The following is a 19,442-nucleotide window of genomic DNA, read 5'->3' as shown; positions in this document are numbered from 1 at the left end:
CGACCGACGCCGGCCCTACACTGCGGGGCTCTGGCGGCCACCATTGCCACGTTGTAGAGGGGATCCAACTGCCGCTGAGGGAAAGCTCGGTCGGACTTCAATGGACGAACCGCAACTCCCCGACTTCGCCGGAGTCCATCTTCCGGACCCAACAGCTCTTCTCAAGCTAAAGCCAAAAAAACGGCCCTTTCAGAGCCACCACAAGGTTATGAATTACGTGCCGTCGAAGCCATTCGGCGACAATATATAGATTAAATGAACACAATTAAAAGTTTGATAAAAGATTAACAAAATGAATATTACGTAACTTCACAAAATTTAACCTTTCACTTTCCCCCTTTCCTTTAATTTAATTTCCCCATTTCCTTTCCTGTTTTCATTTTTACCGTATTCATTTTTCGTTTCCACCATTTCCCCCTTTTCCTCTCGATTTCCCTCCCACATTTTTCTTTCCCTTATTTCCTTATCCTCCTTTTCTTTTTTCTCATTTTCATTTCTTTCTCCCGTTTTACTTTTCCCCGTTTTCCCTTTTTTCTTTTTTCCATTTCCCCCTTGTTCCCTTTTCACTTTCTTCGCTTTTACGTTTTTAGATTTTTCCCTTTTCTGATTTTTCCCTTTTTCCCCCCGCGCGTAAATCGGTTCAGTAGTTTTTTACTCTATAGCGGACACACATATCGGAAACACTGAAATGGAATCGTAAAATATTTAGTATAGCGTGTGTTGCTTTTACGTCCAACATATAGCGCTGTTTTCAACAAAAGCATGCTTTTACCTGTCGCAGGTGTGACATCTAGGTATATAAATAGTAGGTATATAAAAACAAGCGCGTATTCGAATGTAACGTTGTATGAAAATTTCAAAGCAATTGGTGAAGAACTTTCGGAGATTTAAGATTTTGAACAAACCAACATTTACATTTTTATTTATATAAATGTTATTATATATGGCACTGAAGAGGAAACATTCATATTTACATATTTATTACATGTAAACTTATTATTTTTATTTTTTTTTTAAAGAAAAAAGAAAATCTGAAAGAAGTTAGTAACTACTTAGCAACAATTTTAATACAAAGAAAACTATGAAACTGAATGCAGTGGAATTTTGTCAGTGAATCCACAAAATAGCATTGTAATTTAAAATATTAGATCTTAACTGAAAATTTCAGATCCAAATTCTAAAATACCTTTTCGATAAAATAAAACATTAACAGAAATAAATTAATTAATTTCAGTTAATCGTAGAACGATAAATAGATTTAATTAGTTTAAATTAAAAATAACGTAATCAAAATACTAAATACTACTTTAACTATTACTAAACTTGTGTACATGACGTGCTCAAAATTGAAACAAATTGAATATAAACAAAACTACTAAATAAAAAAGCAAGCAAAAAAAGAAACAAAAAACAACAAAACCTTACCATGTAGATGAATGTCCATTCGAGGTAATTTTTTACGACATCCAGCAACACGACCAGCATACATCTCCTCTGTGGACCCCGAGTTTTCTATTCATTATCAAAAAAAATAAAAATAAAAAAATAAAAAAAATACAAACAAACCCATAAAAAATAAATCAAAATTTAACTAAAAAACAAAAATAAAATAAAACTAAACCCTCGATTTTTACTGTATCTTACTGAACATGAGGCAAATTAAATAATTTTTTTAAAGATTTAGCAAAAAAAAGTTAAATATTTATTTCTACGAGATCAAAGAATGTAAACTAGGGGGTATGTTATTTTGATAAACTATCTTTTTCCTTAATATATTTTTTTCAGGATTATACTTATAAATGAGAGAAATAATTTTGTGAGACTATTACGTAGATAATTGAACTAAACAGATCACTCGAAAATTTAGATTAACTTTTTAAATAAAAAGGGTAACTTTTTTTATTATTTATAAAAGTTTCATATCATGAAATACTAATTTAAAATCGTTAAAAATAAAAAAAAAAATTATCACTCTTTTCACTACGTGGATTGGCTGTGTAGAGAACATGTTTACTTTAAAAGAAAGCAACTAATAAATATTATGAAATTGTGACAATAGAGGAAGTAATAAGTCATATTTAACTAAAGAAAGAGGATATATTTTGAGAAGAAGCAGCAAAATCATGTCTTTATTACCATTTTGACTAATATTTACTTTTTTTGTTTAAGTTACCTTAAAATTAACTTTTTCGAACATGGCACCGTTGGTAAAATAACTATTAAATATAATTTTAGGAACAGTTTACCAAAATTCCATTTGAGTTTTTCATGCGCTTTCGGCTATTCTACCATCTTCAGGAGGAATTTATAATTAAAATATATAAAAATGTAAAAATTACATAATAAAATTAAATACAAAACAAATAAATGATTGTCATTTTGTAATGTTAAAGTCATTAGTTACAGTAATTACGTCCGTTTTACAAGAGTATCACAATTGTTATGAAATCTGTTATTATTTTTATGAAATCAAACACTTTTTGTGTTTGTTACCTTTTTATTCAGTAAAATACAATGAAATATAATTATTTATAAATAAAAAATAAAGAACTGAAGAAAATAAATCATGCATAAAAATGTTTAACGATAATTGTAGAAAACCTTACCTTTATTTTTAAAGTTAAATATATTAAATCAAAATTAATAATTCGGAATGAATAATAAACACGAGTTATAAAATTTTATATCAATAAAATTAATGCAAATATACTCGTATACAGTTCGTTGAAGAATAAATCAACAGAAAATAAAATTAATGAAGTATCAATCATTACTAGAAAAAATAAAATGAAAAAAATACAATAATTACATGCATGAATTATCAATAAATCAAAAGGAAAAAAATTAAGTATGCAACGCAATATTGACTATAGTCGACTACGTTATAGACTATTATATGAATTCATCTGGGCTGGGGTATGAGTAGCCTGTATAGCGGTATATTAGTGCGTGTGAGCGCGCAAGAGGGTGAAAGGGAGGTAGTGACTGCAAAAGGAAGAGTTAAAGTCCACTAGGAACCAGCCAATAAATCACTATGGAAAATTCTATACCCCTTAGCGAATCACCACCAACCGTTCCTCCAATTGATCATACCCATTCACCCTTAAATTTCCTTTCAGTTCATTCATTTTTACTGATATATAGAGAGAAAGCACAGAAATCTACGGAGTTTGATACTACATTCCACAGTTCATTATTACAAACATACTCTCTAACATATTACGTTCGTTTAAATTTATAGAATGAGAAAAAAATTAAATTAAAAATTACGTTCTCTTGCCAACAAATCAGTAAAATAAAAATGTATAAATTCATATAGTGTCATCAGATTTGACGGTCAGAAAAATTGAAAAGGAATTACATATTCTGTATAACTAATTTTTGAGTTTTCTTAACGTATTAACGATCGAATTCTAACAAAGTTAAATGAAATATGGGATTTCAGAATTATTTTATGTTCACTTTTTTTAATCATAATCTTACAAAGGTAGTACGTAAAAAATCACACTGTAATTTACAATTAACAATTTATAAAAAGAATTACAAATTTCTTTTATTGTTTTAAAAATAATGATTTTGCTTTATTTCTATTTGCGTGGTCCACAATAGGAGAGAATCTCATCCATTATCTAGATCAATTTAATGATTCTTATATTTTATATGTAGAGTGATTCAGGAGGAAACTGAATCTAATAATTTGGAAACTGTTTCTAGAGCTTGAAGTAAGGAAAATTGTTCATACAAATATAATATGTTCAAAAACGCTTTGTTATAGAGTTAGGGCTAACGAAAAATTTCGCTAGAATTTCAGTTCCCCCCGGTGAAATGAAATCATACCGAAATTTTTAAGGCGTTATATATGTAATATAATATATAAGGTCTCTTACGTTCTTTGACCTAAAAAATGGAATAAAACAGATCTCTCAGTTTTATCTTATGTAGCTTTCATGATATCCAACGTAAAACAGAAAAATTCTGTGACGAAAAACACGATATTTTTTTTTTGGATTTGAAATATAACTTTGTTAAATGGCTAATAGATCCGTAACTTAAATTATCAAACCTTATAGAGAATTTAATTCTGAGGAAATTTATGTAATAAAATATAAAACAAAAAAAATCAACTTTTATTATTAAAAACAAAACAGAACAGAACTTGACAGAAAATGTTATGAATTTCCAAAAATTAAAAACAGCTGTTTTCAGTACAATAAATTTATATTTTTTTAACCTCCGGATCACCGTTACGTATTAACTTCAGAGGATGAGATGAATGACAATTTTCGTATCGTGTGAAAATACCATGCCTGAACGGGATTGAACCCGCGACCTCCGGATGAAAGGCCGAGACGCTACCACTCGCGCCACGGAGGCCAGCAATAAATTTAGACCTTTGAAAAATTAAAATAGTTTTAATTTGCTTAAAAAAATACTCATTGTGGTTTATACTGACGAGAGCGGTTAGTAAATGAATAACAATATAGCTGTCGGCGGGATGGTGACTGCACTGCCGAGGGCATGGTATCCATGCAGCCGTGGGTTGTAGCGCCGTCTCGACGATGGTTGTTTTAGGTGATGAAGTAAATGTCACGCGGGACTGTGCGATGGAGCTGAGTGGGAGTCGGCGGTCTGTCCACCTCTTCCTGGTAGACCAGACCGGAGTCCGTAGGTGTAATCTAATTGAAGGCTTAGATCAGAACGAGATGAGAACGTTAAGGGAAATAGGAATAAATTCCGTTGTTGCGATCAACATTGCTGGTGTTATGCATTATATTTGCCAAATAGACTCGTACGATATGAAACATTTATAATCACAAGTAGCTTATTTAAATGTAGAAGTAGGCGCGGGGTTCGTGCTTCCGCCAACTCGGTTAGTTAGTCCAGAGGGCAACGATGTAGGACAGTCAAGATATCCGGAAGAGGCCTGCAGCGAAGGCAAAAGCTGATTTAAAAATCACTGATGTAAATGTCTACCGAGGCATTTACATCGGTGGCATCCCAACCGAGGCCTGGCTTATTACTGTGAGGTGTAATCAGTTAGAAGGTCCAAAGACGACTCCCGTTAAAGCCCATCAGGGCTAGAAACGGTGGGGGGGGGGGGTGACTACCGGAATCGTCACAAGGTGAGTGTCTTCCCCTAGGGGGGTTGGGATATGGTTTATATTTTTTTTTCTTTTGCCTGTTTAGTCTCCGGGAATTACCGTTCAGGTATTACTTCAGAGGATGATATGTATGAGTGTAAATGAAGTGTAGTCTTGTATAGTCTCTGTTCAACCATTCCTGAGATGTGTGGTTAATTGAAATCCAACCACCAAAGAACACCAGTATCCATGATCTAGTATTCAAATCCATATGAAAGTAACTGCCTTTACCAGGATTTGAACGCTGGAATTGTCGACTTCTAAATCAGCTGATTTAGTAAAACGCGTCCACCACTAGACCAACCTGGTGGGTTACTGTGGTTTATACTGTATTAATTTACAATAAATATTCTTTAGGAAGTCACAACTGACTTCGATGCGCTTTTCAACTCGTTTCCACATCATTAGGTTATTCATCATTTGTCTTCTTTCCTTTTCTGTTTAGCCTCCGGAAGTAGCCACCGTAAAGTATTACTTCAGAGGATGAATGAGGAAGATATGTATGAATGTAAATGAAATTTAGTCTTGTACAGTCTCAGGTCGACCATTCCTGAGATGTGTGGTTAATTGGAACTCAACCACCAAAGAACACCGGTATCCGCGATCTAGTAGTGTGGTTAATTGAAATCCAACCACCAAAGAACAACGGTATCCACAATCTAGTATTCAAATCCGTGTAAAAGTCTTTACTAAGATTTGAACCTTAGAACTCTCGACTTTGAAATCAGCTGATTTGCGATGACGAATATGACGATATTTGAATACTAGATCATACCTACCGATGTTCTTTGGTGGTTGGGTCTCAATTAACCATACATATCAGGCATGGTCGACCTGAGACTGTACAAGACTACACTTCATTCATACATTCATACATATCATCCTCATTCAACCTCTGCAGTAATACCTTACGGTGATTCCAGAGACTAAACAGAAAAAGAAAAGATTCATCATTAGTCTGATGAAATTTTCTGTCGCCAACCTAATGATGATATCTTTGTGTTCTTTGATGAGGGCAACACCATTGAGTATGCAAGCGATGAGTTCATTACGTGTGTCTTTTTTTGTTTGTATACCTTGCATATCACCCATCTCCATAAACAGGAAGTGTAAATAGGTGATACTTCCCGTAAGGGAGTAAGGTCTGGTGATCAAAATGATCAATTTACAAGCTCTCTATGTCCAATCCATTTACCAGTAAATTTTTCATCTATCAACTGTCTTACTTTAATAGTGAAATGAGTTGGTACTACATCAAGTTGATAATTCAAATTAATTTTGAAGATGCAGTTAGTGTTGCCAACCTAATTTTCAAAAGTCTTAGTTTATTGTATTAAAAACAGCTGTTTTTAATTTTTACAAATTCATAACATTTTTATTTTAAGTTATGTTCTGTTTTGAATAATAAAATTGATATTTTTTTTTGTTTTTCATAAACTTTATTACATCAATTTTCTCAGAATAAAATTCTATACAAGTTTTGAAAATAATATTTTCACATCTACTAGTCCATTTACAAAGTTATTATACTTCAAAATTCATTACTGAATTTTTCTGTTTTACGTTGGATATCATGAAAACTATGGGAGAGTTCTGAGACCTGTTTTACTCCATTTTTTAGGTTAAAAAACATAAGAAATCATGAATTTCAAGGTTTACATGGTTTAATGGACGATCAACTTCCATCAAATTTTATTGTGCTTCCAAGATATTTACAACTACAAACCTGTCCTAATTGTTTCTCCTCAACAGTAATCTTTGTTGCACTGTATTCCCTCGATATTCTCATTACACTGGATTGATCAGCGTTTATTCCCATTTTGTATTTTTCTTCTACATTGCTTATTCTATCCATCATTGTTGTAGATTCTCTTTAGTTATAGCATTACTACTTGATCATCTGCATAATTAATTGACTTTATTTTTTCTCCTCCTACTGTTGCATAATCAACACCCTCAGAGTATTCCAAAGCTTCCTCAATTAGTCAATCTCCATAAATGTTAAAAAGGATTGGTGACGTGCAGCATCCCTGTCTAACTCCTCTTCCCATCTTTACTGCTTCTGTTTTGTCTCCTTCTATTCGAACCGTATCCTTTGCTCTATGTATAATTCCTTAATAAATCTTCTATCCCTTTAATCCAAGTCTCTTTCCCTAAAAACGTTCATTAGTTTATCCCATTTATCCCTATCGAAGGCTTTCTCCCAGTCAATGAAACATATATATAAAACTGTTTAAATCTATCATCCTCTCCATTAAAACTCTCAAAGAATCTACTGTGTCCTATTCAGTTTCCTTTTCTAAAGCCAAACTGCTTTCATCCATTCTATCTATCTTTCCCTCTATCCTGTGCAGTATTATTCTTGTTAATGCTTTGCAGCATGGGATATTAGATTTGTAGTTCTATAATCCTTACAATATTTGGCATTGTTCTTCTTTGGCATAGGTATCATAAGTATTTTAATTATTTAATAAAGTTATTTTATGCCAAAAATAAAATAATTAAATTTTCCAGGTCATATTTCTATAAAACCACTATATTTACCCCTTAATTTTGGTCCCTAGAAAGACAATCTGGATTAATTTTATTGAAGACACAGAAATTTAGATGAGATCTTTCACCAGCCGACACTTGCTAACGAAGTGTTCGAACCTATGTTTAAGTGAAGTTTCTTTTTTATTTTCACCAGAAGAACAAGTCTTGAAAGTTTGTTACATTGTTCATGAATCAATCTCTCTCTCTCTCTCTCTCTCTCTCTCTCTCTCTCTATATATATATATATATATATATATATATATATATATATATATATATATATATAAAATAACTGTAAAACATTAAATAGAAATAGTATAGCACTGTTATACGTCGAACATAATGGTAAGATTATTACATCAAATAAAGATTTATAAACTGCAAGAACTACTATTACAGTTTTCAGAAAATATTACTGAACAGTTTTTTCTATTATGGATGGGAAAAAGATCTTATCTGAATCATTTATCACAGCTGTCATACATAAATTTAAGCAATTGCAAAGGAATTAAATTTATCGTTTGAAAAGGAAAAGAAAGAGAAAGGGAAAATATAAGCCCTACTATTGTTACTTAGATATTTCATGTTTTACCAAAAATATATTAATTATATATTTACATTATATAATAGAAAATAGGTCTAACACACACACACACACACACACACACACACACACACACACACACACACACACACACACAGAGAGAGAGAGAGAGAGAGAGAGAGAGAGAGAGAGAGAGAGAGAGAGAGAGAGAGAGAGAGAGAGAGAGAGAGATTCGCGTAGTGTTACCAGTGATTTCTGAGCTCTCTGAGCTCTACTAGCAGAAATAACGAAATAAGTTTGCATAAACAAGGGCCCGGAAACGCTCTGTTAGCGAGTTACGGCTAGCAAAAAGTTTCGCCCTGATTCCTGGGCAAAGTGCGAAATAAAACCATACTGTATTCTAAGAACCAAAATTAAGGGGTAATTAAGGGGTTTCTTATGGTTTTTGACCTTCCAAATTGAATAAACCAGTTTCCAGAACCATGTCTCCAGTAGTTTTTATAATATCCGACGTAAAATAGAAAAATTTATTGCCTAAAAACATGTTTTTTTACACTACTATACGAGTATATTAAACTCGTATAGTAGTGTCTCTTACCGCGGTTTCGCCTGCACTATATGCGTATAGAACTTCAAAAATTGGAAACATTTTTTAGTAATTATGTGTAAGCTGTTGCCCTCAGAGTTATCACAACATACCGGATAAATAAAATTTTTAGATAAAAAAAGTATTCCCAAAATCAAATTTTTAATGAAATAACGAGGATATTAAAATTTTTCAAAAACTACTATGACACCGCAAAGGATTTTTCTGGAAAATCCACAAAGGAATTTGTGAATCTTTTTTTATATTTACGACCAGTAAAGAGGAGACTGAAAGGGTTATTCAATCCTTGAGAAATAAAAAACAAGTGGTCATGATAATATATCCATCGAATTCTATAAAAAATGTGTTAAAAATATTGTACATATATTGAAATTTATCATTAATACATTTTGAAATGGTATATTCCCGCAAGTGCTCAAAAAGTCTATAGTCATCCCGGTTTTCAAAAAAAGGTGATTCAAGAGAGGTGGAAAATTACCGACCGATATTTTTGGTCCCTGTCCTATCTAAAATAATAGAACGTGTCATGAAAGAAAAATTAATTAATTCTCTCTGTAAAAACAATTTTTTTTTTAGTAAGAGTCAATTGGATTCATAAAGTAAAAATACTGAAATGGTACTAAGTGAACTATTTAAAGTGGTAAGCAGCATAAATATAGGTAAAAAATGCTCGGTTTTGCTTTTAGATATACAAAAAGAATTTGATACAGAAAATCCTCCTAGCTAAAAATGGAGTGAGTAGGGATTAGAGGTATCGCGTTAACCTGGTTTGGATCTTATCTGTCAAATTGTCTACAGTGTGTCAAATGGGTGTGACAATTTAAGTGATCGGAATGTAATATCAGGTGACACTCTACACGGTTCTGTCCTCTCCGTTGTTCTGTTTTCAATATTCATTAATGACTTATGTAATGAAAATTTTTTTACGGGAAATGACTCTTCTTTGCGGATGATTCTGCCGTAGAATATAGCTGCGATATGCGGGAAGATTTAAAAAAAAATTCCTTTCGGCACACCGGAAGGCGGAGGTAGATTTCAGAAGGCGGAGGTAGATTTCACCGGTGCTAAGTAGGGATAAAAAAGATTCCCACCTTAAAATTAAGAAAAACTTCAAATATACTCAATACGACAATGGTTGCATGTGAAAAAAAGTTTCACATGTTTAACATACGACAAGCCACATCTTACAATTCCAGCAACATTTTGGTCATCCCTTGCCGTAAAGGTTGATCATATCAAAAATTATTTCAGACAAAAGTTTTACGTAATGTTTAGAGGACTAACGATCACTTTAAACAGGTTCGATACTGTAACTATTAAGGGAGGTATGATTTTTTTTATCTTTGAAATCCCATTTTTTAAATCCCCTGGGCCAATGGTTAGTGATATCACAAAAATTTACTTAGGAAAATTTTAGGCCCTTATACAAAGAATCGTAGGAACTTTTAACGAATTCGATATTTTACTTAATAAGAAAGTTATAGCAATATTTTGTTTTTTCGAAAAAGCCCCCTCCCCATTTCCACCATCATGGTCCGATTCTGCCCATTAACGAATTCGACCGAGATTTTGGGTCGTTATATTTTATATACCAATTTGAAAGTGATTGGCGCAAAATTAAGGCTGTCCACAAGAAAGTGATATATATATATATATATATATATATATATATATATATAAATATTTGAACTGACGGTGGTTTTGGGGTCTGAGGGATGTGAAAGATAAAGATATGTCGAAATTTTCCGGAAGTGAATCATGGTATCCATTACAATAGGTAGCTTTCTTATGAAATCTACCTAATACAGATGAAAGAAAATCTCATTATTATCAGAGATTGGTTCTACAATAATAAACTAGTTCTTAGCACAAGTAAATCTAATTTTGTTAATTTCCTGGATAGGGAGGAAGCAAACTTCTCTGTAAAGTATCATAAACACTCTTGCTCGTGTACACTATTTGTGTATGTGAATGTATAAGGAAAACTAATTCCAATAAATATTTAGGCCTGATTATATACATACTTCATGAAGTTGGAAGCCTCATATATTAAAATTAAGGAATTAATTATTATTACACTCATACAAACTTTACAAGTTACGGCATTATTGCAATCAAAAATGACTGGTTGGAATATATAACGCGTTTATTAAATCTAGAATTGAATTCGTAATCGAATGTTGGGTAGGCACTTATACATCTCACTTAAAAAGTATGGAAATAGCACAAAAAGAATAATTAGAATTATGGATTTCAAAATCAATCAACCTGTTTCTTGAGGTTTTCAAAAAACCGAATATTTTAACCATAAAGAATCTTTTACATATACAAAGTATTAAGAGTATTTTTCAATGGTTGTAAAGATCACAAAACAAATAATGTGTACAATACAAGAAGTATGACTGCAGAAAATAGACAAATCCCGGCTGTATTTAAAGAATGGTTTCGAAAATCATTTAGGACGTAAAATTTATAACATGTTAGACAATAGTATAAAGCGCATAACTGTTGAAAATATCTTCATTAAAGGCGAAGAAATGGGTTGCTACACTAGTGTTTTGTTTTCTAAATTAGAATGAATAAAATTAACATACAACGAATAAAATTAAAATTGTGTTCAAAATTTACAATATTATCAATCTTCGTACTACTGTTGGTTGAACCACACACTGCCTTATTGTAATGATTATTATTAATATGTACTAGACTCGATGTGACAAATTTTTAGATTAATTGTATTTAGATTAGGCTATATTTTAAGACTCATTTATGTTTTAATACATTTGGCATTAAAGCTTATATGTTGCTCTAGGTATTCCTGAAAGTGGAACTTTGTATATCTATTTGTAAAATTATTATTGGAATAAATTTGAATTTAATGATTTAAAAAAAAAAAAATAAAAAAACAGTTCTGAAATTTAAAAAAAATTTTCAGGCCGGGTTTTTTCAGGGGCCTTAATTTTAACCCTTAATTTGGGTCCCAAGAATTACAGTCCGGCTTAATTTTACCGAAAACAGAGAAATCAGGGCGAAATCTTTCCGCCAGCTGATATCGCTAACTAAGCGTTTGCGAAACTATGTTTGTATGTACTTTCTCATTTATTTTCACCGGTAGAACTTGTCCTAAAACTGTGTTACATTCTTGGTGAATCATTCTGTACATATATATATATATATATACATATGTATAAGTAAGAATAATGTAAATTTTAACAGAATATTATGAAAAAAAAGAATCTATATTAAGAAAATTGTTTAATAAATTCTAAATTTATAGTTATTGAATAATTTTAAAGATATTTTGTGAAGATTCAACCCTCACGAAAATTCATGTATATGACAATTTTACTTCATGAATATTTCTCAACCGAAGATTTTGACTAGAATGATACAAATAAGTTTTTGTTTTTAATTTTTAAAGTAATTTATTCTTTTAAATTATAAGCAAACAAGTAAATAAAATATTTTGTATTGATTGTGTTATTAAATTATTTTAATTTCAAACAATATAGCCTTTCGTTTTACAATAAAAAATTGTGTCTACCATCCACATTTTATTTTTTCTTATTTAATGTTGGTTTTTTTTTGTAACATTTTATATGTATCGACTGCTATTTACAAAATTCAGATAAATCGTTTGATTATTATCTAATGAAAATTGGTACAGCCATTCTGGAATTATAGGGGCACAAATAAACAAATGTATACCAAAAATTACCCTTCCCTTCTGATATAATTGAATTAAACAATATACGATTTTTAATTTTATTTATTTATTTAAAAAAAAAAGCCAAAATATTGCATGACTTTCTCGTCTTATTAGTAATAAAAATTATAATAGTTAAACAAAAAAAGAAAAAGACATTGCATATTTTTTTAGAGGTGAACAATAAATTTTAAGAAACTTTTATAAAAATATTCATACATAGGGTTAATCTTCTTAAAAAATTTGTATAAGTAAAATTTTCTCTAAATCTAACACACCTACCAACAAACGATAATTCAAGAACGTAAAAACTTTCAAAAAACCTTTCTGTGTTTAAGATTTGGGGATTATAATTTTGGAAAATTGTATACATTTTTTTATACTATATATATATATATATATATATATATGATTAAAATACCTGTATGATATATATAATAATTTAATCTTTAATTATATGTAACAATAAAATCCAGAACGTAATACCCGCATTTCAATGACCCGGAGTTCACGCTCAATAGTAATAACTTTACGGCACTTCTTACATTTCTTAATTTTTTTAATGAAAACAGAAATTTTTGCATTTACATTACTTATAAATCAAGGGCTACTTCCATCATATCATTCATATCATCAGAGGTTTTTTATTTTAAATAGAAATAAAACTAAAAACAAAAATAACGATTTCAAATTACGTCGAGTTATTCTAGTTCATCGTTGGCTTTTCACAAAACAAAATAAAAAGACAAATTGATTAATTTTTAATACGGATTTTTAAAGTTCTTTTATTGTGTACTTTAAGGGTAGTTAATCGTTATTGTAATTACTTCCTTTTAACGTCACATTTATTTATGAATTACTTTAAAAAAAGTATTAAATATTTTTACAAGATGTATAAAGTACTTATCTGTATCAAATATCTTTCGGCTACGGTATTACGCTTCCGTAGAGGATTTTAATATAAACTCGCTATCTAATTTATAATTTAGTCATATCCATTTTAATTTGAGTGCCCTTATTATTGATGTAGATTGACTGTTGTGGTTAAATTTTTGGCAGGGCTAGGAGTGGTCGCGGCCTAAATTTAAACTAGATAAACTGCTCAACGATTTTATTAAGTTAATAGACAGCAATCAACAAAAAAAAACACCCATAAAAACCGATTAATAACAGAATCTATGCTATGCCTACTAGCGTTTTGTGTGTGTGTGTTCTCGCGCGCGCGTGTATGCGTAAGATAGGTGAGAGGGAGAGAGAGTGTGGTTTCTTTATAAAATATAACCTAATTTCAAATTTGCTTCTTTTTTAATGGAAAATTGTTTTAAAATATTTTATTAAATTTCAGACAGAGATGCTACTCGGCGACTGTCAACGTATCTCAACCACAGTTATTTAACTCATGAAGCAATATAAAGCAATTTAATATTCATAATAGAATTTTAAACACTTTAATCAATTCTTTTACGCATCGCCACTTTCTTCATTATAATTAATTATCTTTCTAAAAACATAAAATCATGAAGCATACTTGATTTACGAAGAAGACAAAGAGTAAGAAGAATATAGATATAAAGAAAGAGAGGATGATACAGCAACAGAGGAATAGAAAGAAAGGGAAGACTTATATATAATGAGGAAGAGAGAAAGCTATATACACATTATATCGCCTAGGTTATGCTTGTAACACTTTTAAGAGATGACGTTACTATATCATTTTTAAATATTTAACATCTCTTTCTCTTTCTCTCTCAAACTCTTTTGTTATTTAATACTTTTGAGTGCATAATATAAGAGTATCATGAAGTTTATACACCTTATAAAAATACTTAATTGATTTAAAGAAAATATGAAACGTCAAAAGGGAATAGTTACAATAAACTTCTTTCTTTTTCTGTTTAGCCTCCGGAACCGCCGTAAGGTATTACTTTAGAGGATAAATGAAGATGATATGTATGAATGTAAATAAAGTGTAGTCTTGTACAGTCTCAGGTCGACCGTTCTTGATACGTGTGGTTAATTGAAACCCTACTGGTAGAACACAGAACACCGGTATCCACGATCTAGTATTCAAATCCGTATAAAAGTAACTACCTTTACTAGGATTTGAACCTTGAACCTTCAACTTCGAAATCAGGTGATTTGCAATGACGAGTTCACCACTAGACTAACCTGGCGGGTTAGTTACAATAAAGTTACTTATAAATAAAGTAAACTATAAAATAAACTTAGAAATTAATCAAACTTTGATTTGTGAAGTCAACGCTGTTTTTTCTGTTTAGCCTCAGGAACCACCGTAAGTTATTACTTCAGAAGATGAAAGTGGATGATATGCATGAATGTAAATGAAGAGTAGTTTTGTACAATCTCAAGGTCGAACATACGTGAGATGTGTGGTAATTTAAACCCAACCACCAAAGAACACCGGTATTCTACGATCTGGTATTCAAATCCGTATAAAAGTAACTACCGTTACTAGGATTAGAACCTTCAACTTTCGACTTCGAAATCAGCTGATTTGGGAAGACGCGTTCACCACTAGACCAACCCGGTGGGTTAGTTACAATAAAATTACCTATAAATAAAGTATACTATAAAATAAACTTTAGAAATTAATCAAACTTTGATTTGTGAAGTTAACGCTTTTTTTTCTGTTTCGCCTCAGGAACCACCGTAAGGTATTACTTCAGAGAATGATATGTATAAATGTAAGTGAAGTGTAGTCTTGTACAATCTCAAGGTCGACCGTACGTAAGGTGTGTGGTAATTTAAACCCAACCACCAAACAACACCGGTATCCACGATCTAGTATTTAAGTTGATATTGTATTTTTGTTTGTAAATTATGTTTTATTTACAACTTTTTAGTTTTATTTAAAATAAAAAAAACTCTGATGATATAAAAGTAACCCTTGTAAATAATGCAAATGTCTTAGTCTTGATAAAAATATAAAGAAATATAAAAAATGGTGTAAAGTTATTACTACCGAGCATGAACTCTTGCTCACTGAATGCGGTTGTTATGTTCTAGATTCTATTGTTACATATAATTTAAGGTTAAACCATTAAGAACTGGTTTGTGTTACCCTGAAAAAAATATAAAAAATAGTATGTTTCTAATTCTATTGTTACATTAATTTTATTGATTGATCCCGTCTGGGAATCAAACAATAAACACAAAAAGAAATGGACGTGTAATATACAGGTATTATTATTTTAATGATATATAAAGACAAAATAAATGTACTATTCAACATAAATAATTTTCATTGGGTATTTATTTAGTTCATCAAATAGATTAAGTTTGCGCTACAGTTAATTAAATAATAACATCGGCAGTATGAATTATATTTAATTAAATTAAATTTTTTTTAAATTAATTTAAAAAAAATATATTTTAATATCAAAATGTCATTAGGCTGTAAATCAATATATCAAAAATTCAATACTAAACAACGATTATGACAAAAAAATTAATATATATTCAAATTTGTATGTAGACAACATAAATTTTCGTTAAAGAAAACCTTCCATTGATTATATTTAGAAAAAAACCTACAACTGTAATAATAATAATTATCGAAATTAGGCCAGTCTTTGAAGAGTAGATTCACATTTTAGTTAATATCAATACTGATCCTTATGGATAAAAACATCACAAATAAGAATTTAAATAAGAGTTTTATAATAATTTTAAGGCTCCTGGAATAGACGGAATACCTGTAGAATTACTCCGCAGTGCAGGGGAGGAAGCGATTGATAGATTATACAAACTGGTGTGTAATATTTATGAAAATGGGGAATTTCCATCAGACTTCAAAAAAAGTGTTATAGTTATGATACCAAAGAAAGCAGGGGCAGATAAATGTGAAGAATACAGAACAATTAGTTTAACTAGTCATGTATCAAAAATCTTAACTAGAATTTTATACAGAAGAATTGAGAGGAGAGTGGAAGAAGTGTTAGGAGAAGACCAATTTGGTTTCAGGAAAAGTATAGGGACAAGGGAAGCAATTTTAGCCCTCAGATTAATAGTAGAAGGAAGATTAAAGAAAAACAAACCAACATACTTGGCGTTTATAGACCTAGAAAAGGCATTCGATAACGTAGACTGGAATAAAATGTTCAGCATTTAAAAAAAATTAGGGTTCAAATACAGAGATAGAAGAACAATTGCTAACATGTACAGGAACCAAACAGCAACAATAACAATTGAAGAACATAAGAAAGAAGCCCTAATAAGAAAGGGAGTCCGACAAGGATGTTCCCTATCTCCGTTACTTTTTAATCTTTACATGGAACTAGCAGTTAATGATGTTAAAGAACAATTTAGATTCGGAGTAACAGTACAAGGTGAAAAGATAAAGATGCTACGTTTTGCTGATGATATAGTAATTCTAGCCGAGAGTAAAAAGGATTTAGAAGAAACAATGAACGGCATAGATGAAGTCCTACGCAAGAACTATCGCATGAAAATAAACAAGAACAAAACAAAAGTAATGAAATGTAGTAGAAATAACAAAGATGGACCGCTGAATGTGAAAATAGGAGGAGAAAAGATTATGGAGGTAGAAGAATTTTGTTATTTGGGAAGTAAAATTACTAAAGATGGACGAAGCAGGAGCGATATAAAATGCCGAATAGCACAAGCTAAACGAGCCTTCAGTAAGAAATATAATTTGTTTACATCAAAAATTAATTTAAATGTCAGGAAAAGATTTTTGAAAGTGTATGTTTGGAGTGTCGCTTTATATGGAAGTGAAACTTGGACGATCGGAGTATCTGAGAAGAAAAGATTAGAAGCTTTTGAAATGTGGTGCTATAGGAGAATGTTAAAAATCAGATGGGTGGATAAAGTGACAAATGAAGAGGCATTGCGGCAAATAGATGAAGAAAGAAGCATTTGGAAAAATATAGTTAAAAGAAGAGACAGACTTATAGGCCACATACTAAGGCATCCTGGAATAGTCGCTTTAATATTGGAAGGACAGGTAGAAGGGAAAAATTGTGTAGGCAGGCCACGTTTGGAGTATGTTAAACAAATTGTTGGGGATGTAGGATGTAGAGGGTATACTGAAATGAAACGACTAGCACTAGATAGGGAATCTTGGAGAGCTGCATCAAACCAGTCAAATGACTGAAGACAAAAAAAAAAAAAAATAATAATTTTATCAAACATGGCCCGTTGGTGTGATTAATGATATAAATAAAAATACAAATGTTTGTTCAAAATCTTAAATCTCCGAAAGTTCTTACCGATTGCGTTAAAATTTCGACACAACGTTGCATTCGAATACAGGAATGTTTTTATATACCTACTATTTATATACCTAAGATATGACATCTTAGGTATACCTTAGGGATACCTGTGACAAGTAAAAACATGCTTTTTTTGAAAAACAGCACTATCTGTTGGACGTAAAAGCAACACACGCTATACTAAATATTTTATCATTCCTTTTCAATGTTTCCGATATGTGTGTCCGCTATAGAGTAAAAAACTACTGGACCGATTTACGCGCAGGAAAAAGGGAGAAAGGAAAAAATCGAAAAAGGTAAAAGGGAAGAAGGGGAAAATGGGAAAAAGAAAAACGGGAAAATAAAATGGAAAGGGGAAAGGAGAAAAAATAAAAGGGTAAAGCGGGAAAGAAGAAGGGGAAAGGGAAATAATGGAAAGAGAAATGGTGGCTGGAAAGGGGAAAGGGGAGGAAAATGGGGAAAGGGAATATGGTAAAAATGAAAATGGGAAAAGGATAGGAAAAAATGGGAAAAGGGGAAAAGTTACATTTTGTGACGTTCCGTGATGTTTATTTTGTTAATGTTTTATCAAACTTTCAATTTTAATGTATATTTCAAACTGTTCATTTAATATATATATACTTAAATATAGCAATAGCGAAGCATTACCGGGTCTGCTAGTGTAATTAATAATTAAAAACCCACTTACCAACAATTCTCTTATATAAGTTCAAATGCTTTCAGAATAAAATTGGCAAATTGGCAACAGCATTTCACCACCTTCCTAAAAAATAGCTACTGTTTTATCTAAAATTATGGATTCTATATATTTTTCTTACTTTCTCGCCTATGTAGCGCTATAGCTCTAGAAGGGAATCGGTCCAATTTTGGCAAATGCGGTTTTCACCGGATCTTGATATTGTAACACCTAGGGAACCCAAAAAACCGGATGGAAGTTTTCCGGTTATTAATGTTCATTTGTACGTGTGTTCTTGTTGGCGTCTAAATCACCTTATATCTCTAGAACTTCTGGACCGATTCTAATCAAACTTGGTCAGATTACTTCTATATATGAGGCACCATTAAATTTTCAACTTAAAAATTCATCGGGGTGAAGCTGTAGAGCAAGGTCACCATCAGTATTTCGATATTTCGCCTAATTAAGGTCATAATTTTGTTACACATTTGCTAACAATTAAAAAATAACAAAATTCGCAAAATCCCTCTCTCAGCCCAAAAAATAATTTAAACTATTGCTACGTTATAATATCACAGGTGAGCGGTAGAATTAAATAAATGAATAATATTTGAAATGTAAAAACGTATCTAGTAGGTCTCGAAACTTGACCGCCCGGATGACTCGGTACCTGGTGCGTTAAGCCTCGAGGCTACACCAGTCTGCTGACCGAAATTTATTCTACGTAAGTTGGGAAATTAAATCAGTTTCGTTAGTTCCAACCGTCGCCACTAGTACCGCCACACTTGCGCGAATTAAATACTGTTTGCGCGCGCGTTATAGTTAGAATCATTGAATTAAATAAACGAAAAAATATTATATTTAAATAAAATGAAATTGAAATTTCGTTTTAAAATAAAAAAATTGAATTTTGAATAAAATATTAAGTATAAATAAATTTCAGTTGTAGAACTTTCTTGTCATGAGGCTTAAAGCCAC

At 31.2% G+C, this 19,442-nt stretch overlaps 1 protein-coding gene across 2 annotated transcripts in view; it reads right to left on the bottom strand.

The window, feature by feature from the left end:
• Window positions 1-19,442, bottom strand: part of wake (ankyrin repeat and fibronectin type III domain containing protein wide awake) — a 302,255-nt gene that overhangs the window by 80,496 nt on the left and 202,317 nt on the right. For both annotated transcript variants that reach the window (XM_075374448.1, XM_075374446.1), the window contains exon 2: window positions 1,426-1,512. In XM_075374448.1, the coding sequence (XP_075230563.1) occupies window positions 1,426-1,512 (87 nt within the window). The remainder of the gene's footprint in view (window positions 1-1,425; window positions 1,513-19,442) is intronic.

This window comes from Lycorma delicatula, chromosome 9 (assembly GCF_047948215.1).
Source record: "Lycorma delicatula isolate Av1 chromosome 9, ASM4794821v1, whole genome shotgun sequence".
Classification (NCBI taxonomy): domain Eukaryota; kingdom Metazoa; phylum Arthropoda; class Insecta; order Hemiptera; family Fulgoridae; genus Lycorma; species Lycorma delicatula.
Note: the sequence above shows the minus strand (reverse complement) of the source record. Positions and strands in the feature narration are given on the sequence as shown.